The sequence below is a fragment of the Echeneis naucrates genome, chromosome 10, assembly GCF_900963305.1.
Source record: "Echeneis naucrates chromosome 10, fEcheNa1.1, whole genome shotgun sequence".
NCBI classification, from domain to species: Eukaryota; Metazoa; Chordata; class Actinopteri; order Carangiformes; family Echeneidae; genus Echeneis; species Echeneis naucrates.
Genome location: NC_042520.1, coordinates 2,229,120 through 2,251,796, shown reverse-complemented (window position 1 = coordinate 2,251,796; position 22,677 = coordinate 2,229,120). Strand labels below are relative to the sequence as shown.

At 42.6% G+C, this 22,677-nt stretch overlaps 1 protein-coding gene across 4 annotated transcripts in view; it reads left to right on the top strand.

Moving 5' to 3' along the window:
- The window catches only part of htr4 (5-hydroxytryptamine receptor 4), a 91,400-nt gene that overhangs the window by 46,599 nt on the left and 22,124 nt on the right, over positions 1 to 22,677 (top strand). For all 4 annotated transcript variants that reach the window (XM_029512612.1, XM_029512611.1, XM_029512610.1 and 1 more), the window contains 4 exons: positions 1,403 to 1,516; positions 3,823 to 4,023; positions 12,524 to 12,677; positions 14,567 to 15,156. In XM_029512612.1, coding sequence (XP_029368472.1) covers positions 1,403 to 1,516; positions 3,823 to 4,023; positions 12,524 to 12,677; positions 14,567 to 15,156 — 1,059 coding nt within the window. The remainder of the gene's footprint in view (positions 1 to 1,402; positions 1,517 to 3,822; positions 4,024 to 12,523; positions 12,678 to 14,566; positions 15,157 to 22,677) is intronic.

Genomic DNA, 22,677 nt, shown 5'->3' with positions numbered 1-22,677 from the left:
CAGGCCTCATTTGCACCCAGCCATGTCTCCACTGACCCTCCGATGTCAGAGTAAAATCATTTGGCAGACGTGACTCACTGCTGATTGTTAGCGTATTACCGGTGATGTGGACACAACGTGAAGAAGAAATGGAGCCTAAAGCGTCTCTCGAGGACGATGAAATTGAAAATTGAAATTAGCCACGTGTCATGGAGCTCTTATGTCTTTGTAGAGGAGGTAACGGTGCAATTCTCTGTACTGACCCCCCCCCCTCCAGGCAAAACTTCAGCTGCGAAAGACTGCAGACCTCAGGAGGATTACTGTAATGCATTACCAATGTCAAACAAGTGTGAGATTAAAGAAATCCTTTTCCGAGCGCTCTTAAACAGCCTGACTCTTCGCTGCACCGCCAGACGTTTTGCTGAAACCACGCCAAGGTTATATGTATATGGGCTGAAAGTGCAACGCTGCAGTTTTAGGTTGGAAATATATCGTAGTCCTCCTTGGTGGGTTTTGAATAAGCACTTTACAGCTGGCCTTTTATTTTTTAAGCAGTTAAAACATCCCGGCCCAGAAGGAGAAAAAAATGTCTTCCTCACGTCCTTGGGACGCATTCTGTCCGTTGTCAGGTGTGGAGACTTTAAATTGAATGCTGAACATCTAAAACTGGCAACAGCGGTGAAATAATTATGTCGAAGAAAAGAGTCAGCAGCATTTACTGGAATTTAAATTTAATTGATGGGTTTAATCTGGGGAAAGGAAAGGTCAGCCCTGATCACTATGCATCATTTTGTTTTAATTAGTGGGATTATTATCGGACTACAGATCTTTAGATGACCCTCCCTGCAAGGAAACATCCAGTTCTGTGCAGCGTGAGAGTGGCGAGCGACAGAAACGTGGTGCATGATGGGTAGGTTCAGATCTCATGCAGCAGCAGCTGAGCAGCTGAACAGGGTGCGTTAGATATGAGCTACAGAGAGAAGAGCTCAGATCAGATCAGAGTCTTCAGTTTAGAAAATGAATTTCATTCTCAGTCTGTCGGGATATATGCGATAATATTGATAAAAATAAAACTGGGGACAATCACGGCTTTGCTTCTCCAGCCGGTCAGTAATTAACGTCGGCACATGTGACATCATTTCCCGTGAAAACATCCCACATTACTCCGTAGGCGAGTTCATGTTGAGCTCACCGTGCAGGCTTGTGTGGAAACGGAGATCTAAATAATCTCCTCAAACGTTTTAATTATAGCAACGCTCAGATATCCAAGGATACCAACAGTTGATCCGCACGTTCCCAACTTTTTTTTGCTCTCACTCACCTCAGCTTCATTTTGGGAAAACTGAGAATGGATTCGTTTTCACTGGCAGATCTGAACCAACCTGTTTATGTTGTTTTCTGTCCCTTTCTGCTGTTTCCACAGCGACAGCATGCCAAAGCGGATAGCTCTGATCTGCTTCCTGTCTCTGGTCATGCTGATGAGCATCCTGGGAAACCTTCTGGTCATGGTGGCCGTCTGCAAGGACAGGCAGCTCAGGTGGGACACGACTTTCTTTTTCCATACAAATGTTTGCATTTCTTCTTCACAGCTTGGTCTCTTCCTGTCAGCTGGGAAACACACAAACAAAACACTGAGCACATGATTAAAGTTATAAAATCAAATAAGCATAGTTGGTCTCAGTCGGTCTTCTGGGTAGAGATTTAAAGAAGGATAGAGTGACAGCCTCTGACTTGGAACCAAACAAACAAACCCGACGCTTCTGGGTTTGTCCAACAGACTCATGTGTTGATGACTCAGTGGTGTTGGTCGGTCCACCACAGTAACATGAGTGAGGTTCGTATGAACAGGCGTGGATCAGCTGCACTTAACATCAAACAGCAAAGACAAGTCGTGATGAATTCTTTTTAGTTTATGAAAACAACAAAAAGTTCAACAAAAAAATCTGTTTTTAAATCAGTTGGACGGAGCAAACTCACATCAACACACAAAACAGCTAGCAAACCAAATAAATGTCTGCAGTACGCTCTGGAAAGGGAAAACACACACTATGAGTCAGACGCACAAAGACACACACACGTATGTGTAGGAAGTTGACACCAGCAGGTGATTCAGAAGGTGCTAAACTGCTCATTAATCCGCAGCACACAAACACATCCGCTGTTCCCTCCAGTTTTCCTCAGTGTGCGAACATGAAACACAAACTCACTCTGTCACACACACAAACACACACGCTGCCACACAGTGTGTGTAGCTGGTACAGGACATTAAGCAGCTCTCAGCGGTCACGCTGATGTAAATTACTGGCGACTGCGACAACCAGGACGTTACGAGTGCAGCTTTTTGTGAACAAAAGAGCCGTGTACGTTTATTATTCCCGAACACAATCGAGCCAAAGTGATATTTCTGTCACTGTGATTAATAAAAGTACATTGTGTTTGTGTTTTTCCTTGAATTCTCTTTCCTTTTATCATTTTTTTACAAGAACTCTCACAAATTACACAGATGCTTTTCTCCAAAAATAAAATAGTCTAATTGGTCTAAATGTTTTTAACCCTGAAAGAGCTTCTGTACGAAGAACACTTCAGCCCGCTGCACCTCGAACCGACCTCCTGCTGAGGGTTTTTATTTAGCTCCTCCATCTCTGAGCCAACTGAAATCAAAACCTGTGCTTCCTGGGTAAAGTCTGTGTTTCCAGCAGAGGCGCCACATGCGGCTGTATATTACACCAACCTCATGGCAACACAATCCCTTTTAATAAAGTTTATTTATTCTCAGCGCTTAAAGCCAAACACAATATGTCACCCTCACTAAACACGACTCCCCTCCCTCTGGGCTGCTTAATGGTTTCTTAACTGCTCTGAATTACAGCCAACAACTCTGCCAGTGTGAGAGAGACACAGATCAGTCAGTATGGCCCGCTTCAGATGTTTCAGATGTGTGTGTGTCTCAGACATCCACGCTTAACTGAGGCTATTTATAGAGCGGCGTGGAGATCTCACCTGTTCTGTCACTGCTTTCAATGCTCATGCCCGAATGTTTCAGGGAAAACCTTCCTCATGACACGACTTGACTGACCGCAGAGCCGACCAGTCAGACTTTTACCGCCGTCCTCGTCTCGTCGCACTGATAATATTTATAATTGTATGTCAGCTCTCTGTCGCCGAACGTGTCAGCTCGTACACTGAGCTAATCCGTTCTCTGCCTGCTCTCGTTTGATGGTTGAGTTTCTTGGTGAACGGATCCTTTTTATCTTTTACAGACTTTGAAGGAGCAGCACGACTCTGGGCCGCGATGTTTAGATAAAGAAAAGCACAGAGAAAGAGATAAAGACCGTCAGACACTGATGAGGGTGGATTAAATTATTAAGGCCTCATATTCCACCAGTTGGCAGCATTAATCTACCTTCGTTTGTTTTTAACTCCTCTGAGCTTTCCCTCGCTGCTCAGCTGACTCCACAGGGAGGGAATGTTCCTTTAGATTGTTGTTGTTTCATATTGTTTTGGGGATTTTTGGGGTCAATATTTAATCCAGCTCTTTTTTTCCTTTCTTAAATTTCGGATTAAACTTTAATATGTTGAAGGTAATGTTCCCTTTAGGGGTTCAAAAGTTCGCTATACGTGCTTCCAAAGCTGGAAAGGCCTTCTACAAAAGGTTTTGAGACTACATTTGAGGCCCTGAAGGCATCGTGCATAACGGAAATTAATGTGCATCTTCAATGACGACCATTTATTATTGAATCACTGCTCAGATGAACTTGTATCACAGAGGAATTAATTGAGACTGCTTTTTAAATCTCATTTCACTCTGAGTAGTTAAACCTTATTATCTTTTCCCCGCTTCAGGAAAATCAAGACCAATTACTTCATCGTGTCTCTGGCGTTTGCGGACTTGCTCGTGTCGGTGCTGGTGATGCCGTTCGGCGCCATCGAGCTGATCCACCAGCACTGGATCTACGGAGAGACTTTCTGTCTGGTCCGGACGTCGCTGGACGTCCTGCTGACCACGGCGTCCATCCTGCACCTGTGCTGCATCGCCCTGGACAGGTGAGATCCTCCGCATGCATTCGTTTAGTTTTTTCTTTTGCTTTGTTTGGCTGTCGGTCAGCGTTCACGCTCAGGTGTGTAAATCTGGTGTGTAAATCTTCACAGGCTTTGTTTCCCCTGAAGCTCCTCTGTTCATCTGCAGCGTTGCATCAGACTGGTGGAAGTCTTGACTTTGATGTTTGGTTGATGAGTTATTCCAGGTCAAAGGTCAGACAATGTGCTGCATTGAGACGAATGTTATCAGCGGACATCTTCACCTCCTCCGCTGTCTTTCATCTGCTTGTGGTTTTATTTTCAGAAGTCTTCTTAGGCCAGTATTTTCCCCTTTCACATTTCATAAACACACTCCTGTGAAAAAAGAGCAGCCTGATCTCGTCATGTAAAGCTCGTCCACTCCGTTGGTTTTGTCAGCTTTGATAATCACTCCGGGGAGCAGAGCTTTGTGAGGATGCAGTCTGGATAAATCCTTTTTATTTCCTCTGCAGCCTGACACTGATGGAATTCAATTGAAAAGAGCAGCGAAAAAGAAAACATTGCACTTAGCAGCACCTGATAAATCTCTGGAGAGGAATCGAACAGCAGGAGAGCACAAGGAAAGGTCTCATTCAGAAGGCCGAGTGTTTATTCATCAACACACAGCAGGAGTGTGTCCATCAGTGTGTCCATAACTGGACTTTGTCTTTGTGTGAGAAAAGACTGTGATTGTGTTTGATAAAGACTTATATCTGAGGTGAAGCTCTGCTGTCTGCTGTTTGGCTCAGCTGAATGTTACCAAGAAAGGAGAACGCTCCTCAGACACAAAGAGCAGCCAGCTCTATGAAGTTTTTCTGCTGAGGGTTTGAGTTTTTGATGCTTTTTAAAGGGTCAGTTTCTACGTTGGACTCAAATCAGAGCGGATAAAAGTACGCCCATTGATTTCTTTTATTTTTGTAATAAAATTTCACTTATCGATGATTAAATCACGACACACTGCTCTCCCCTTTAAGAAAATACATAATAATAATAGAAGGCGTCAGTCTTGATGAGTCCTGCTGTTTCTGAGAATAAACCTACGCTCCTGAGAGCTGGGCCGTGGAATAAAGTTTGTGATGTGTAACGAGAAGTTACCGCAGAGAAACAGAAAGCGGATGTTTACTCAGGACGGATTCACTTTCGGTCTGATTGCTCCTGATTGGGGAGCAGATGTGACTCTTCCTCATGGTGCTGCTATCTGACGTTTTAAATCAATCCGACTACGCGGAGTAAATTTTATCACGCAGGCAGCCGGATTAGACTTCAGCTTGACTTCAGAGGAAAAGATGCAGTCAAGATGAATTTTGTTTCCTTGCTGCCATTCCGTAAACCAAAAGGGAGGAAATAATAATCCTGAAACGTCTAAGCTGTAAACAAGCGATGACTTTAATATCATTTTGTTAATAAGGATGACTCCACAAATGAGAATACGGCGACCAAACTCTCAGTGACGCTGCAGGTGTGACTATCCGATATCTGCTGGTTCGATACCAACGAAGGTTTTTAATGTCGGTTTTAGAAATTAGACAAACCAAAGATGCAAAGCTCAGCAGCACTGACGCAGGAAATGGTCTCCTCATTCAATTATCTGGCTGGAGGAGCGCCGTGTGAATCTGCATCCACATCCTGGAACAACACAACTTCCATTACCAACTCATAATGAGCTAATCGTCCTTCATTACCCACAAGCCCCCTCTGTCAGTGTCTCCTTCTGTTGAGGTCCACGCTCCTTTTTAAGATCAAGTCTAGCGGAGGATGTCGATACTTTTCTTTTGTTTAACTCCTTCTAATGATCCTGATACAGAAAATTAGATAAATACTTTTATTTATCTGCTTATTGATTTTTTTTTTCCAACTGTAATATCTGGCAGTTGTCTGCTGTAGCATCAATATTATCTGGCATAAAATAAATATATAATTTATTTCTTATTTCACCATCTCATAACATAGTCTAGAATGATTTGTTATGTTAATTAAATTGGACTGCACCAGTTCTGTTCAGTTTTATCTGAAGTTGACTCACTATCATCTTTTATTGTTTGCTTTTCTATCTTCTTTCTTTTTGTTTTATTAATTTAAGATATCATTATTTTATTCCTCAGTTCCGTTGCAGGATATTCATGTAAATATAGCAATTAGGAAATTTAGTTAATCACCAAAATAACCCAGAAACTAAGAATCAGGTCCCAACATCTTAAAAAAATGTTTTAATGAGTACACTGAAAGCTTAATTAAGTCTCGATTAAACAAACACAGACTAATATTTCAGCTTTCCCACTGATATGAGAGAGTGGAAGGTGCCAATTTCAAATTCTAATGGTCATGTAACATAATAATAATAATAATAATAATAATGATAATAAAGACCAGCAGCTGTCAGCGAACTCTCCCTGCTGCAGAGCAACAGAAACAAAGGCACCAAAGATTAAAAGGCCTTTTTGATTTGTGGGAATCGTCCTTTATTGTGATAACTTGGAGGCACGTCGTCTTTCCTGCCTGACGGAGATAAAATGCTGTCGCACCACTTGTGGATTCATAGACAGCAGAAAGAAGAAGCTGCTTTTCGTGCACAAACCACCAGGCAGACATGATTGCTGTAATTTATCTCACTGAAAATCTAACTCAGGCTTACACTGACATTAAACTGGTCGTGCTAGATTATTTAGATCATCTACCTGCTGCACATTCATTTTTTTATACTAACACAGAGTGTTTTTTTTACAAGAATGGTAGAAACAGACAAAATCTGGAATACATAATTAAGAGACCTTTGGGACAGTTTTGTCTCGAGACGGCAGACATGTTTCCTCCTCCGGACTTTTACCTTCACCTGATCCCCTCCAGGACTGAGAGGGGCTGGTTCCACCCTGCAGATGAGGTGGGGGCACTTTGACTTTGAACGAGCTTCGATTCCTTCAGGCGGTCTGTTAAAACAACATCATCTTTTTGAAAGTGCAAATAGTTTTGTGTCAGAATTTGTCTTGTGGCTCTTCAAACTGTCCCTGACAGAGAACAGAGCCCGTTGATGTTTATCAGTTTATCTTCATCCAGAGGAAATTCCTGTTCAGCAGCGGCGCATGCCATAAATATCACAATAACAGTCTCTCGTTTTACGAGAACAAAAGTTGTGAGAGTTTCCTGCAGCAAATAGAAACAGAGAGCAGGAAGCAGAGCCTCCTGCCGCGTCCCAGAGGTGTGACGCACAATCATACAAACTGACGAATGTGTGAGAGAAGAAGCAGCTTTACGCAGAAATTGCATATTTTTGGGTGGATTTTGTAGCTATAGATGTTTTTCAAGGCCTAATGAAGCATGAAGCTGAAGAAAGTGAACCAAGACAGATAATCAGCGCTGAATAAAAACACCTCTGACTTTTACTGAGACACAATAAACCTTCATCCTACCTCGTTATCCAAGAAACGTCCAGTTGTCCAGTGAAAGAGTGTTAATTGGTGTCTTGGCGGCTTTTACAACGAAGTCCTTACTGCGACACTAATGGAAACATCAAATCTACCCTTTTTCGAAGAAAGTTATCTTTTACTCAGAATACAAAAACAAGAAAAAAGGAAATTCAGGAAATAATTATAAGAATAAAAAAAAAAAAGTTCTCTTCCAGGAAGCATCTGTTGTCGACTACATCAGTTTGAAAATGGAGCAGCAACACAGAAGGAAACAATCAGATTTTTGAGAACATGATAGGAAAAGAATTTCACTGGAAAATTATTTTTCCACGTTAGACTGCTACGGAACAGAAAAAAAAAAAGGTTCAATAGTTCATGTTTCGGGTGTTGGCAGCCATTTTTATTTATTTATTTTTTTGTTCCTTCAGAGCGACAAAGTGAGACTTTTAATCGTTTTGGCTTTTTCTATCACCAACCTGAATCATTCTTCCTAATACACATCACACATCACTTTTCTCATTCATCTTTTTTGATTTTAATGAGCTTTTTTGTTTGTTTGTTTGTTTAATCACTTCCTCGGCTTCGCTGGTGGATTCGATGATGAGTAGATGTCCCCGATCAGAGCAGAGCAGCTTTACACACAAACGAGGATTGAACCACCAGCATTATGATTAATGTTTGAGCAGCTAAATCATTCAATCAAGTTTATCATTATTACTGTTATCATATAGTTTCCATGTGGGCTGAACAAATGAGATTTTAGGTGATTCAATCGTTTGCAAGGGACTTCATTTAAATTCCTAATGCGGAGCTTTAAAGCGTCGTCGGACTCAGTGTGTGTATTCATTCCATTAAAAATCACAACGGCTATTTTTCAGGTCGGTCTTATCTGAGACTTTGCTGTATTTTGTCATCTTTCCAACGCAAACTTTCTGATTACAAACCAAGCTCCTCCTTCCTGAATCAGGTCAGTGAGGCGAAAACGCTGAAACACTCGAATTTGAAAACAAAAAAGAAAATTCAACGACACCAAAGACGCCTGTTGTGCTGCAGTGTTGAGGGAAAATATCTGTGGCCTCCAGCGTTGTTCCTGCTTTGTGAGCTTTGCAGATGTGCAGATGTGACAGAGAAAGAGAGCGAGACAAAGAGGACGTGGAGAAGAAAGCCGAGCAGAGAAATAAGTGAACAGCTGCAGGATGAAGCTTCTCATTCATCCTCTGTGAGCTCCGAGTCGCCGAAAAAAGCTGAATGGATATGAATTAATACTAAAAATACCAACACTGCCACAAGGAGGATGCTCCAACACAATGGCATTCAGTGAAGAGGCCAACACACACATACAAGGACACACAAACACACACACACACAACACCGATGCTTCCACTCATATGTAAAACTGAAGAGATACAGTGACAGGAAAAAAGAGATAAAGAGCCTCTCTAATACGGACAATTCTTATTACTGATTCTGTCGTTTCCATAATTGTGTGGCTTCAATTTTTGGAATCGCTGCATAATTGCTGATACCAATATCGATGATTATAAAACGGCATTTTAGACTTAACTCATCAAATGATAAAGAAGACTAAATCCTTCGCTCCTTGATGAGTAATTTAACTCCGTCCTGTTTATTTTTGAACCCAAACGTTAAAGCTTCTCGGGCGCTCTGAAATCCTCATGTAGCTGTAAACAGAAGAGACTGAGAGAGGCAGACGGGCTGAGAGTAGAGCCAGTCCATTAAAGGGAGAAGGTTGTGTTTCCATTTAAAGCACAAACCGAGCGGTGACCTTGGTGTAAAGAAAAGAACTCTCAGAAAAACTCTTAATGCCATTAATTCATAAAACACACCATCTCACATTTTAATTCAGTTTTTCATCGATCACGAGAGACCAAAATTTATTAAGGCTGAAGCCGACGCTCCTTTTTATGGACTTTTAAAACCGTATTAAAACAGTATTGCTCCTGTCGTGTGCCGCCACGTTGATGTTAATCACATTTAGTCTTGTCCAATCAGGCGTAAGCCGCCATCTTGGTTTTTCACAGAGAAATTATATTTGGAAGAGCCGGCAGCGCATTAGGAGAACATTAACTGGACTGATGAGTAAATAAGGAAGAAATATAAGAGTAAATAAAAAAGGTCCATTAGAAGCAGACCAGGAAAGTTCCATTTTTAAAAAATCATTGCTCAATATTTGATTGTAAAATCTCTCTGATCACTTAAATCCATTTTTTTTTATATGCAGACTAATTATTCACGACTCTGTGTCTCTCCAGAACAAACAGACCGCCTCATTATCGCCTGTAAAAACACAGAATGAAGCAGCTTCTCATTAAAAATCTGTGTTTTTAACATCTCATGCACGAAATTCACAACACAGGACGAGATTTTAATTATAGAAGTAACGTATTAGATTAAATATTTGGAGTTGTTAAAGTAGAATAACATAATTTCACTGATCATCAGTTAAAATGATCAGTTTATTCATCTTTTTTAGATTCTGATTTAGATTGTGGTTGTGTTGGATGTTCTAAAATTCAGCCCTCCAGAAAACTCATTTCCGTCTCTGGTTTCTGTGTTTGCTCCTTTCTGCTCCAAAACGTCCTCTCACCTCTGACAAAAAACGTCCCGCAGCAGCGTCTGGATGTGGAATCCAACAAGCTATTTGGGGTTTTGGCCATTCTTGAGAAAAAAATACCCCCCCCTCCCCTGAAAAAAAAAAAAAAAAAACACACAAAAAAAAAATAACATCAGGAATAAACAGAGAGGAATGTTTTGGAGATCAAAAGGAAGCGAGGGCCATTTAAAGTGCTCGGGGCCTGAACTCGCCGCCATCCATCCGTGTTGCATCTGTTTCTAATGTTCCCCAGGTTAGCACGTGCATCAGCGTGTGTGCTTGTGTGTGTCTTTGTGTATCTGTGCATATTCTTTGTATGTATTTAGGTGTGTGGGAAGGTGCATTTGTATTTACTGCTGCTGTCAGTCAGACCACCACATCCACACTTAAAAAATCAATCTGCAACCTTTCACAGCAACTATTTTGGGAATTGAAGCAGAAAAAGGTGTCTTGACCTTTTTTTTTTTTTTTTTTTTTAATGCCACGGCCTCGGCAGACCACACACAGCTGCTCGGCGGCACTGATGGCTGTTAAATGCCACGCTGCACTAAACGGTAATGAGGTGGGATCAGAGCTGGGCGGCAGAACATCCACAGTGACTGACGAAGGGGCATTAACTGGATGAGGTTTCCTGCTGCAGAGCGTCAGGGTTAGGAAAACGTGTGTGAATCCAAGCTTCAGTTATCACATCATCATTTATCGAATCGACATTCTCCTGATTGATCGGCCAGGTTCGACCTTGTCAGATGAGGTGAGATCACAAACGAAAGCCGTCCAGCCGCCGAGTGCTCTGACATGTGACTGAGGAGGTGATGCGAAACGAACCGAGTTACAGTTACCACGGTAACCGACTGGATCCGGATCAGAGGTTTCATTGGAAGGTAATGGAGGTCCGGGTGGCTCGGTTGGTTGGCTTCATCTGTTTCCTATCGCACTGGAACACACACACACACACACACACACTGTTATTGCCCAGGCCATGCAGGTAAAATTGCAGAAGTGGAGGATTAGTTACAGGAAGTGATGCAGCATCCGTCATTTGAGCTCTTCTATAAACGTGTTAATCTCCTTTTTCTTTCGCATCCGTCTCCTTTCCTTCTTATGTTTCCTCTCCTCCTGCCTCTGCTTCCTCTTCTTCCTCTGCTTCCGTTCATCAAAAACCTTTTTCAGTTTTTCTCGCCCTCGCCTTTCTCTCCGTTCACGCTCTGTTCCTCTCTGTCTCTGCTCTTACGCTGTGTTTTTCTATTCACCGTTTCTCTCTCTGTCTGTGCGGCGTCTTAGAGCTATCGCTGTGTGACAGAAAGCCGGGAATTCCTGCTGTAATGTCTGATATCACGCTCACACACACAACAATCTGTGTGTGTGTGGAGGGAGTTAGAAAAGAGCTGAGTGATGGAGAGACGGAGAAAGACTGAAGTCTGAAGATAATCCTGTTGTGCAGAATGGCTGCGAATGAGTTTAGTTTGGTTTTTTTTTATGTTTTTCAAAAAGGTTGAAGACAGAAGAGAAGCTGAGGAGAAGGAAGCCACAGATGTGGGTCAGTGAGGAGAAGAAAGATAATGTGAAAGGATTTTTATAGTAGTAAAATCAAGCAAAACAATAAAAACCACACAATTCTTTTATTTCTGTGGATAAACACTGACGTCCAGCCGAGGCCACCTGTAGACCAGATAACTGTCATGGCCGACCAGCCACTGAGGCAGATTGGCCCCGATGTCGGGACAGATCCTGTACTTCTGGCTCAGATGGGGGAGGATTGTTCTGTTTTCAGGGATGAAGTGCAGCGACAGTGAAAGTTTCAGGTCAAAGAAATCAGACAAGAATTAATGGAATTAAGAAAAAAGGGCAGGGAGATGTGGGAGTGAAAGGAAAGTTATTCAGAGAAAACAGGCTGGGTTTGACATCTGGAAATGTAGAGCTTAATTTTTGGTGCTTAGTTGGCCGTATTAGAGAATGCGTTGGCCGAAGCAGACGGAGAGACGAGTGACAGAAGAAATCACCAGCAAGTACAAAAGAGGCGCATCTCCACCGAGGCCAAACAACAGCAGATCCAGATTATTATTATTATTAAGTCTCAGCGTTCATTTAGTGCTGGTGTGTAACAGGAGAGAATAAAAAGGAGAAGCTGGTTTTCAAATCATCATGTTGGATATGTGATTGTGTGATTCTGCAGAGAGACGGGAGAGAGCGTGACTCGCATTGAGCTCAGAGATGATGAACCTTAACTGCCCCCCTCCCCCAAATGAGAAATTTATCTGAAATTGTCTTTCACCAGTCGTTTCAGTTTTGCATCTATTGGTGTGTCGGTTTGTTCGCTCCATTGTTTCCACCTGCAGAAGAGCGAGTTTCACAGCTTCACTTCTCTACAAGTGACAAGAAGGAGGCGCAGGGAGCTTTTTATCGGCTGCTTCCCCTCAGGGCGACACGTGAACTTGGTAAGATAGTTATCCGCCTGCTGTCGTCTGTCTTTCAGGTACTACGCCATATGCTGCCAGCCGCTGGTCTACCGCAACAAGATGACGCCGATGCGAGTGGCGCTGATGATCGGCGGCTGCTGGGTCATCCCCACCTTCATCTCCTTCCTGCCCATCATGCAGGGCTGGAACAGCATCGGCATCGACCACCTGGTGCGTAATATTGTTGATCTTACAAAAACTGAAAAGGGATAGAAATTAAGAACAAAAGCGCGTTTGACAGAAACTCTACGAAGACATTCAAGGAGAAACGAGCTGCAGTCTGGAAGTTTACAAGATGGAAGAAATGCTTCACGTGTTGCTCCAGAAACAAAATCAACATGTCAGACAAAGCCACTGACACCACAGACATGGAGTCAAGCTGTTCTAAATATGTGAAGGAGGTTAGCGGCGTTACGAGTGTCTTGTTTGTGTTCCGAGGTCAAAAACGCAAGGACCCAAGCGAGAGAAAAAATTCTGTCCTCTGCAGTACGAGACAAAAAACAAGAGCAGGCTAATTATAATGCTCACACTCGGCAAAAGGTCAGTAAATATTGATTTACTGAAACATAAAATTTGGAAACTATTGATGACGTAGATTATAAGCAGCCGCTGCCTCCAACACTCTTCTGTTTGAATCCAGAGTCACTGAGATGGATTCTCGTTACAGGAGCCTGAAGCCATCTGTGACCTTTAACCTCTGAAAGCTGTAACTCCATCTACAGCAATGAAATTAAATCATACGAAGAGATGCTGAGATATAAAAAACATTTTTAGGGTCAGAAGTATTTGGTTATCTCACAGTTTCTGCTGCAGTTCATCTTCCAACAAAAACAAAACACAAACTCTATAAACATCCAGATGTGTATACAAGCAAGACAAGACGTTAGAAAACAAGCTGCAATATTCGCCCACATTTGTTTAGCGGGAATTTTCATCTGCAGTTTTAGTTTTTCTTCCTAAATCCAACCTGCCCCAAAGGCTTTTGTTCTGCAAGAGTCAACGTTTAAAGGCCAATTTTTGAAATAGAAGTTCAGAAAAAACATTCTGATCATCCTGCATGAGAAGAAGAATATAAAATAGAAAGTCAGTGAAGTGGACATTTAAAGATGAGAGCAGGATAGAGGGAGGGGCTACTTTTAACCTCGCTCGTCCCCTGTTTGCCTTTATCTGATGGCCAGTGAGGCTCTTTGCCCTGAATGACTCGTTTTGGGTAGTGTTGGCACACAAACTATCACACAAACATAGCGCACAACACATCAGCCTCTAAAGTTAGCTCTGTGCTATTAGCGTCTCTCTGCGGGTCTCATTAGAGCTATTGAATATTCTGAGCAGGGCCCGTCAGCTCTGGCACGAACTGCAGCGCCAAAGCACAACAAAATAACAAAACAACCAGACGCACACAGAGCAGACTGTTTAAAACTGAAGTCGACCCCGGAGCTGCATAGTGAAGCTGAAATTTGGGTTTGTCGTAAATCTTCATTCCATCTACTGATGCCTCTTTTTTTTTTTTTTTGCACATAACAAAGCTTTCAGTATACTCCAGACTGCTCCAGTGGCAGAAATCTATATAAGACTATTTTTATCTGAGTGAAGCAGAGATCCTTTGGGCAAAAAAGGACAAAATAGCCTAAATAACTTAAATGTGGAAACACTTATCATCTTATGTGTAAATATGTCGACTCGCTGATGAAACGGCGTGGCCTTCGTACAGCAATGTGGATTCATCTCATAACCCCGAGCCGTAGTTTCCCACAGAGATGAAAAAAAAAAAAAAACTGGGATGGGACCTCGCTGTGATTAATGGCGACGTGAAGAGTCTCGCTCTCCCTCAGGATCACTGCCCCCCTTTTACCACACAGACCGGGCTGAGGAGAGCGTGGGATTTAAAAGTGGGTCGTTGTGAAATCTGGAGGCATTCAATGGCATAAACGCGCCGCACTCAAACACACGGTTACTTGGGGACGTTGTACAAGCTGAATGTTGTTAGAAAATATTGGTGTGTGTTTTTCTCAAACCGCTTCATTGTCCCTCCCCTTCCCCCCGATTCGATGTTTCGCCAGATTGAGCAGAGGCGCCACATGGATGGCAGCAACTCTACGTCCTGTGTCTTCATGGTGAACAAGCCGTACGCCCTCACCTGCTCCGTGGTGGCCTTCTACATCCCCCTGGTCCTCATGGTGCTGGCCTACCAGAGGATCTACGTCACGGCCCGCGCACACGCTCTGCAGATCAGCATGCTGCAGCGGGCGGGAGGAGCGGGCTCCAACCCCGCCGTTGGCGCCGGCGCGACGTCGGACTCTGCTGACCATCAGCGCAACCACCGCATGCGAACGGAGACGAAGGCGGCGAAGACTCTGTGTATTATTATGGGCTGCTTCTGCCTCTGCTGGGCGCCGTTCTTCGTCACCAACGTGGTGGACCCCTTTATAGACTACACAGTGCCGGACCAGCTGTGGGCGGCCTGTCTTTGGCTGGGCTACATCAACTCCATGCTGAACCCCATCCTCTACGCCTTCCTCAACAAGTCCTTCCGCCGTGCCTTCCTCATCATCCTCTGCTGTGGGAGGAAAAGGTACCGCAGGTCGTCCATCTTGGGCTCCGGCGCTCCCTGCACAGCCACGCAAATCAACGGATCCACACACGTACTCAAGTAAGTTTCCCGTTTGTTTCACTTCCGGAGTCTCGATCACGAAACTGCACAGCGAAGGTCCGTGTTTCCGTGTTTTTCCTTTTCTGCCTACCAGGATTATGTGTCACTATAATAAAAAGTAAAAGCTGTAGGATTACCCCTGACCTGTTTTATCAAATGGAAATCATGTAATAAGAATACAGCAGATTATATTTCAGCAATATACCAAATTATAACGCGACAATGTTGTAACAATACCATGTTATAATAGAAGAGCAATAAAAACACAAACCACAAAATGCTGCAGGAACATACCAGCAAAGACAGAAAGCGATTTCACTTTTTTTTTTAACTCTTTTTTAACTGAACCACGTCATAGCCTCCATCCTTCAGTAAATTAATGCAGACATTTCCTCAACCGTGTTCCGCGGGGTCAGAGGTCAAGCGGTGACAGTCCGTTGGCATGGAGACAATTTGTCTCCAGGTGTGTTGGACATGACGTCTCGCTCGCCGGTGCTTGCTGTTGAATCATTACGCTCTTGACCTATCACTGTTTCTAAACATAGAGCGCGTGTATCGCAGCGATAAGAACGGGACGTTTAACTTGTCGTCCTCAGCGGCCTGTTCCACTTTTAATCTTCATTCTCCTTCCATCCTCCGTTTCTGGACCCGATGATGGATGATTTTTATCTGTGCTCAGTAACGATGGATATCTCAGTGCTGCTTATTTATAATAATCCTTGTTCCTGCTGGGAGCGTTACGCGTATGCATGAATAATATGGATGTAGAAAATATCTATAAGAGCTCACCAGGAATTTAAATAGCAGAATAAGACTTCAGATCATATTTACACATTAGAGACAAATAAAACTGTTCATGAGAGCAGAGATTTGACAGAAATGCTACAAACTTTGACAAGATATTTGTTCTTTAACTTTTTGGTTTGTTTGATTGAAACTGAGCAAAAAATTAAGCTGCTGCTGTAAAATAAAGGCTGATTTATTCTTTTATATTTACATAAAATCCAAACAAGGACAAAGATCTTTTTAATCATTTAAATCATGTCCTTCCCTGCTGTGTGGAATCTGTGCCCTTTTTATTTCCTCTTGACAAGGAGTCAAGATTATGAAATGTATTTAAATAGATTTCCTTCCTGTTGAAGTGTTTCAACAAGCTCCTTTAGCTTCAAATAGAGTTTTTGTGAGCGATTTTTTGCACTGAGCTCTTCTGAGACGCTCTGACATGACATATAACGTTTTTGTCCTTCAGATATAATTAAGAAGAGTATAACAGGAAGTTATTTGTGATCTGAATCATCTTTACTTTTCTTTTACTTTAAAAATAGAGCAGAAAACTTAATTGAAATTCATTCCTGCTTAAAATTGGACACAACAAAACACAATACATCGACGGACTTTAAAAGCATGTTCTCCTGCTGCAGACTAATCTTTAGAGATTTTAACCTGAGAAAAAGAATTAGTTTGAGCGATGAAGCGACTGCTGCACGCTGCTGTAATATCGAAGAAAAACATGTCTCGCTTCCACTTCCTGAGACTTCACGGAGCTGGAGCTCATTGTAAACAATCAATGAGTGTGTTTATGGCAGCACAGAAGCCCGAATCAATTAATGTCCACTCTGCGGAGTCCTTCCTGCATTTTCCTGCAGAGTTGTTACTGAGGACTGAAAGCTGGCTCTTAATGCGAGCGTGTCCATGAGGATGTCAACTATCCGCAGTGAGTGAACACGCACTTTACGGTGTTCTACTGTGTGCTGATATTCATCCTTTAGTTTTAAATAAATAATGCGGAAGAAAAGAAACCCGAAAACCAACCTTGTCTTTGGTTTTACATTCGTTTTTACTGCCACGTTGTTTGCATCTTGGCAGAACAATTTCTGTCTCTGTGTCAGGATTTACTGCAGAAATACATTTTATTTTATTTCTTTCTGTTTTTGTTCTTCTAGAACAGAAGGAGAAAAAACTGATCTGAGCGCTGAAGTCACTTTTCTCTTTCAAATAAACTGAATTCTGCATTGAATGTTTTCTATTTTAAATGAAAATTAACATATATATATATATATATATATATATATATATATACATGCACACATACAGCCAAAATTATATTGAATATTAATATTAAGTGTCATAACCAATCATAATAAATGGAGAAGTGGCACATGCAATAAAATATATTGAGAAAAGCTAAATCTTGGTGATTAAATGAACAGAAGTTAGTCAGAAACATTTTGTGTTTCAGCGTGTTGGAACACCCCTCCTGTGTGGAAATGGTTTTTTCCTGACAAATCGTCGTGTTAATAACTGTAATCCGAGGTTTTATTGGAGTAATAAACTGTGAGACAAGCTGCAGGTACAGTGAGGCTCTGAGCGCCGCTTCCACCTTCCATCCTCCCGAACCGTCACGGGAGTCGTTAAAAGTTTCCCTACCTGGTGACTTCAGCGCTGCACAAGGAAGGAAAACCATTAGTCTGCTTCGATATGCTGGCTGGTCCCGAGATATTTTCATCATGTGAATGTTGGGCTGAACCAGACACACGTCAACGACAACAGCGATGATGATATGTTACATTAGTCTGCCCAAACATGACTCAGGGATCTGTGAAAGTGACATGGTGAACCACAAAATCCTCAGCGGGGGGCTGATGGATGTTCAATAAACACCTGGACAGGTTGTCATTTCTCCAGCTCCGGATCGCTGACACCGAAATTGTGCACGCATTAAATTTTTATCACCACATTACATTATAAACTACGTTACTTTACAAAATGTGGAGCCAGTTTCACCTAAAAACACAGAGTCATGTAAAAGACTATAAAATAAAGATGTCCAATTTACTCTGTGAAGTTGGATCTGCTAAAGTTTCTGCTGAAATACGGCACTGACCAGCTTTTTATAAATAAATAATAATTCTAAATATATTTATTACAAAACAGTTTAGGTCACTCAGTGTGTGACAACAGACGGCCACGTCTCACCATGTGTGAGCAGTGAACAGTCTTAAAAACACAACGGGAGTCGTGGTCGCCGTCTCCGCTCTCGTTTTCTGCACAAACTGCCAAGTTTTTACGAATGACAAACGACCGCAGGCGTTACACACGTTTGTTCTGAAGGACGTTTATTTTCTGAGCTGGTGGGAACGCACAAAGCACTTCAATCAGTAAATTAACTTTGTTTCATCACATCTTCATAAACACAAGACCTGAAGACAGAGTTTTTCCCGTTTCCTCCCATCAGCTGATGAGCTTTGACATGAACTGGTAAACTAACCAGATTTTGGTAATCAGCTGTCACTTTGTTGTATTTGTCGTCTCCCTCATTGGTTGTGGTGATCGTGTTGGTTGTGTGTATGTGGGCAGGATGACGTCCTTTGAATGAACTTCTTTTTAATTGTCCCAGAAGTATTTAGACACAGTCAGGAAGCATCCTGTGCACCAGAATGAGTCTGTCTGAGGATCCTTTGCTCTTTTTATTGGAATAGTTGATTAAAATAATGATTTCTTTTTAATCCATTTGTGGTGAATAGATTTTTTAGCACTTCGGTGCCGGCATCATATTTCAGCCTGAGACGTTTGAAGTTTGATGAGTGGCCTTCTAAAACGATTAGCGTGTGTTGTTTATGTCATCATCATCTCGTGCTGTCCAAACTTTTTCACCTCACGCTGCTTGTGGTCACCTATGTTGTAATACTTTGCACCGCCGTGCAGGAGATCGAACTCCGGCCGAGTCTCTGATGTTCAAAGGTGCTCGATTTGAAAAAAGAAGCTGAACAGTTTTTCTGCCATCTGTCCTCCAGCAGAAGAACAGCACAGTTCAAGAGTGTTTTTGGAGTCTAATTAAAGGGACTCACATGGTTTGTGTGTCACTACGTCTGAGGTGCTGATGCAGACGCAGACCAGCTGGATTAATGTGTCTCTGGTGAGGCCGACGCTTCCATCCCGACCCGGATGATGACTCCATCGATCTTCGGGGGTCCCAGTCCGTCTTTAACCCATCTCACCTAAGTGACTCTGCAGGATTCTTCTTTAGTTTAATGTTGTTCGTGTTTGGGTGCTTTAGTTTGATTATCAGTGAGAGGATCACTTTGAACAATCAGATGAGATCATCGAGGTTAATTTAGGTTCCCCACTTCTCTCGGTTCACTTCGCCGTTCTTAACTCTGACAGTTGTCAGTCTGTCTGTGATTTAATTGCAGTCACAGCTGAAGTTTCTATAAATCTGGACGTCAGTGATATTAATTGAATTTTTAGCTGTTTGACTGACTTACTGGAAGAATACAAGCAGTCAGTCATTCACACACATTAGGAACAATCACCTGACCTCAGATGAAGTCAGAAGTTCACGGGTGACATTTGCACACATTCTTCTCCTCAGAATTGGATCTGGGATTTTGTGACCACTGTCCAGCAACACAGCAACAACAGTGTCTCTGGATCTAGTTGTTCAAACTAAATGTTCTTTTTCTAATCCACTACATTTATTTATAATTAGAAAAACCTGTGGTTGCACAAAAACAAAGAAACCGGCTGGTTTGAATGGAGATGCAGCTCCTCGACAGCCTCGCTACACTTCACTTCACTTGTGATGTATGAACGCTGAATAGCTGCTGGCACTTGACATTGAATTGAATTGCTGTCACAGCGTCGATGTCCACACGATACAATTAAGATCACATGATGCATTTTAAGCCCTTTACAGCGTTTGTGTGCTAATTTATATCTGCTGGAAATGCAACATCACGTCACGTCATCAAACTCAAACACGCTGATCCACGCTGTGAAGATTCACTGTAGACGGCTCAGTCAGGCTCAAACAGAAAACGCTTTTCCTTACCTGAAGTTTTGCTTTGAAATTTGCATGAGAGCAGGACGTTACTCCGTGAGGTGCTCTCAGCAGTGTCCCAATGAAATGTGTCCTTCAATCAACTTGGATGTTGAACTTCCTTTAAAACTGCAGCTCACTGAAAATCAGTGAATCCTGACTGGCAGCCTCAGGCTTCGCTGCTCCGTCTAAAGATGAGAGGCCCAGCAGGTTATTCTTCACCTTCAGCAAGATACAACACCAGATACACTATCTTCAATCAGCAGATTTAAAGTTTGGCCCCCAGATGTGCACATCCAGCAGCTCGGCCACTTTGAAAATCTTCCATTTTTATTTTAAAAATGAGCCTTCAGATGAAGGCCAACCAACATCTGAGCTGAGTCTTTTTTTTAGTAAGGAACATCAGTGAAGTAGGAAACCTCAGCTTAAGTACTTTATCAGTTTATGAAGGAGATCTGCAGGATATCAGATGTGAACAGACCAGAAGAGGCCAACGTTAAAGAGCTTCTTCTGCTTTCACTGCCTCGTTCCACCATCATGGAGCCAGATAACACATCGTTACAGAACGATCAGTGATTGTTAAACACACTTTTTATTCTGTAGAAATATGCAAAACCTAAATACCACAATAAAAAGCTGGCATTTAGAAAAAAATCTCTCAAATATCGCAAAAAGGTTTTTACGGTTTCATGACGTAAGAGATCACATGACCAGTTGGCTGCAAATCTGTTCCCAAACCACGGAAATGCAAAATGCTTTCGTCTGTTTTTCTCAAAGTGGAATAAATCGATGAACCAATGAAGTGTTTCGCAGCTACAGTTTCAATTATCCAACAAAGCGAAGCTTCTAAACAGAGCAGCTGAGTCGGAGCCGGCCTCGGAGAATCTTACAGCCGTAACTCTGTTTTGTATAACCTTTATCCTCCTTTATGTTACAGCAAAGCTGATCAGTCTGATGGAGGTAGAGAAGAGTCAGTAAATGCTGGAAATGCCGCGGCTAAATTAAAGGCGTCTAAACTGTCCAAGGTCTCTGCGTCTCTGACTGACAGGAAGGAGCTCAGGAGTCGCACGGCGTGCTGAATTCAGGCTCTGTCGTTATCCAAGGGAGGCGGCGCCCGCCTCCTCTTCTTATTCATCAGGTCAGTCGGCCTGAGCGCTCTCGCAGTTGTGCGAAGGTCAGGGTCCATACGTGGCACAAAAATATAACCACACATGCCATTTCATTTAAGCAACACAACGTCTCTACTGGAATATACACAGCAAAGGTCGCATCCAACTGCTGCATGCTGGGAAACATTTGCACAGCTCTCTATTTAATTAGGGTGGAAGTTTCTTCTTTCTTGGGTCAGTTTCATTGTCGGAGGAGGGGGGGGGGGGGTTGTCTGACCTCTGGGGAAATGTCAATGCTCATTTCTATCCTGGATGTGTTCTCTCCCAAAAGGGCAATGAGGCTTTTTACCAGTTTAAGTTATCAACGGCGGCCCTTTTCATTTGTTTGTGGAGAGGCAGAAAGCCGAAGGACCACAAACGCAACAAAGCCTGAATGAACCCGAATTGTCCCTGTTCATTGTGTGAACAATGAACAGTGTTCATTGTCACTGAAGAGCCGTCATCACCAGCGCTCCCTACTTCATATGGTCCACAGTGAAAATATAAACAAGACCACCATAAATGTTTATTTAAAGGCAAATCAATACAAATATTTTTTTTAGTTCCTCTTTTGAGCAATTTCCAGATTTCCAGACATTCACAGATGTAATACACCTTTACAACATTTATTTCACTGTGCATCCCAATAATTCATCGTTAAAATGGACATCTGCACGCCGCTGAAGCATCGTCCAACACTTTCATTAGTCCAGCGTTTCCTAGCAGTCAGGTTGAGGATGGACACACGGCGGGTGAAGCACCGCTGATAAGTAGTGGATGAAATAATCTATGAATTAAAACAAAAACAACACAAAAAATTCACCTACCTGGATGTGGGCAGAAAAATACTGACTCACAAAAGATTTCTGGTTCGATCCGAAGCCGTTCCCTGCCACCCCCGACTTCCTCTCTCATTGTTACTATGACGACATGTCAAAAGAATAACAGTAAAACAAAAAAACAAAGCGACAGCATTGTGATAGTTTAGCAGTTTAACACACATCTCCATCTGCACCGTTTGACTGACTCACACTTCCTGCTCAGTGTGGTGCAAATTTACAGCAAACTGCAGCAGCAAAACAAAGGTGGAGATCCATCACGTTCCCTTCGGCCGCAGCGAGGAACTGAAAATCACAGCACTGAGACCGAAGAGCAGATGTTTGGTTCGTGTGCAGGTTGAATATGATGTATCAGTCAGCGGCCAAACAATGCATGACACATAATGGTTTTATTCTCTAAGGCACAGTAACAGGCGGTGCACGCAGAAAAACACTCTGTAATCCTCCTCACTGTTTCTGCTCTCAACGGAGCCGCACATCTGAAGTCTGTCTGAGAACACACTGGATTCAAGGAGCGATGCACTGAGCGCTGCCAAAGGAAGGAGGGGAGAGGAAACAGAGGAGATGAGAAGATGAATTTTAAGGAGAGCGTTAGGGGAAGAGAAAAAGGACGGAAGAACAGCAAAAGGTGGAAAAAAGAAACAACGTCACTGTCTGTGACCAACTTTGTGTTTGAGTTGGATCTTTGCTCCGCTCCGGCCTTTTACAACGCCGT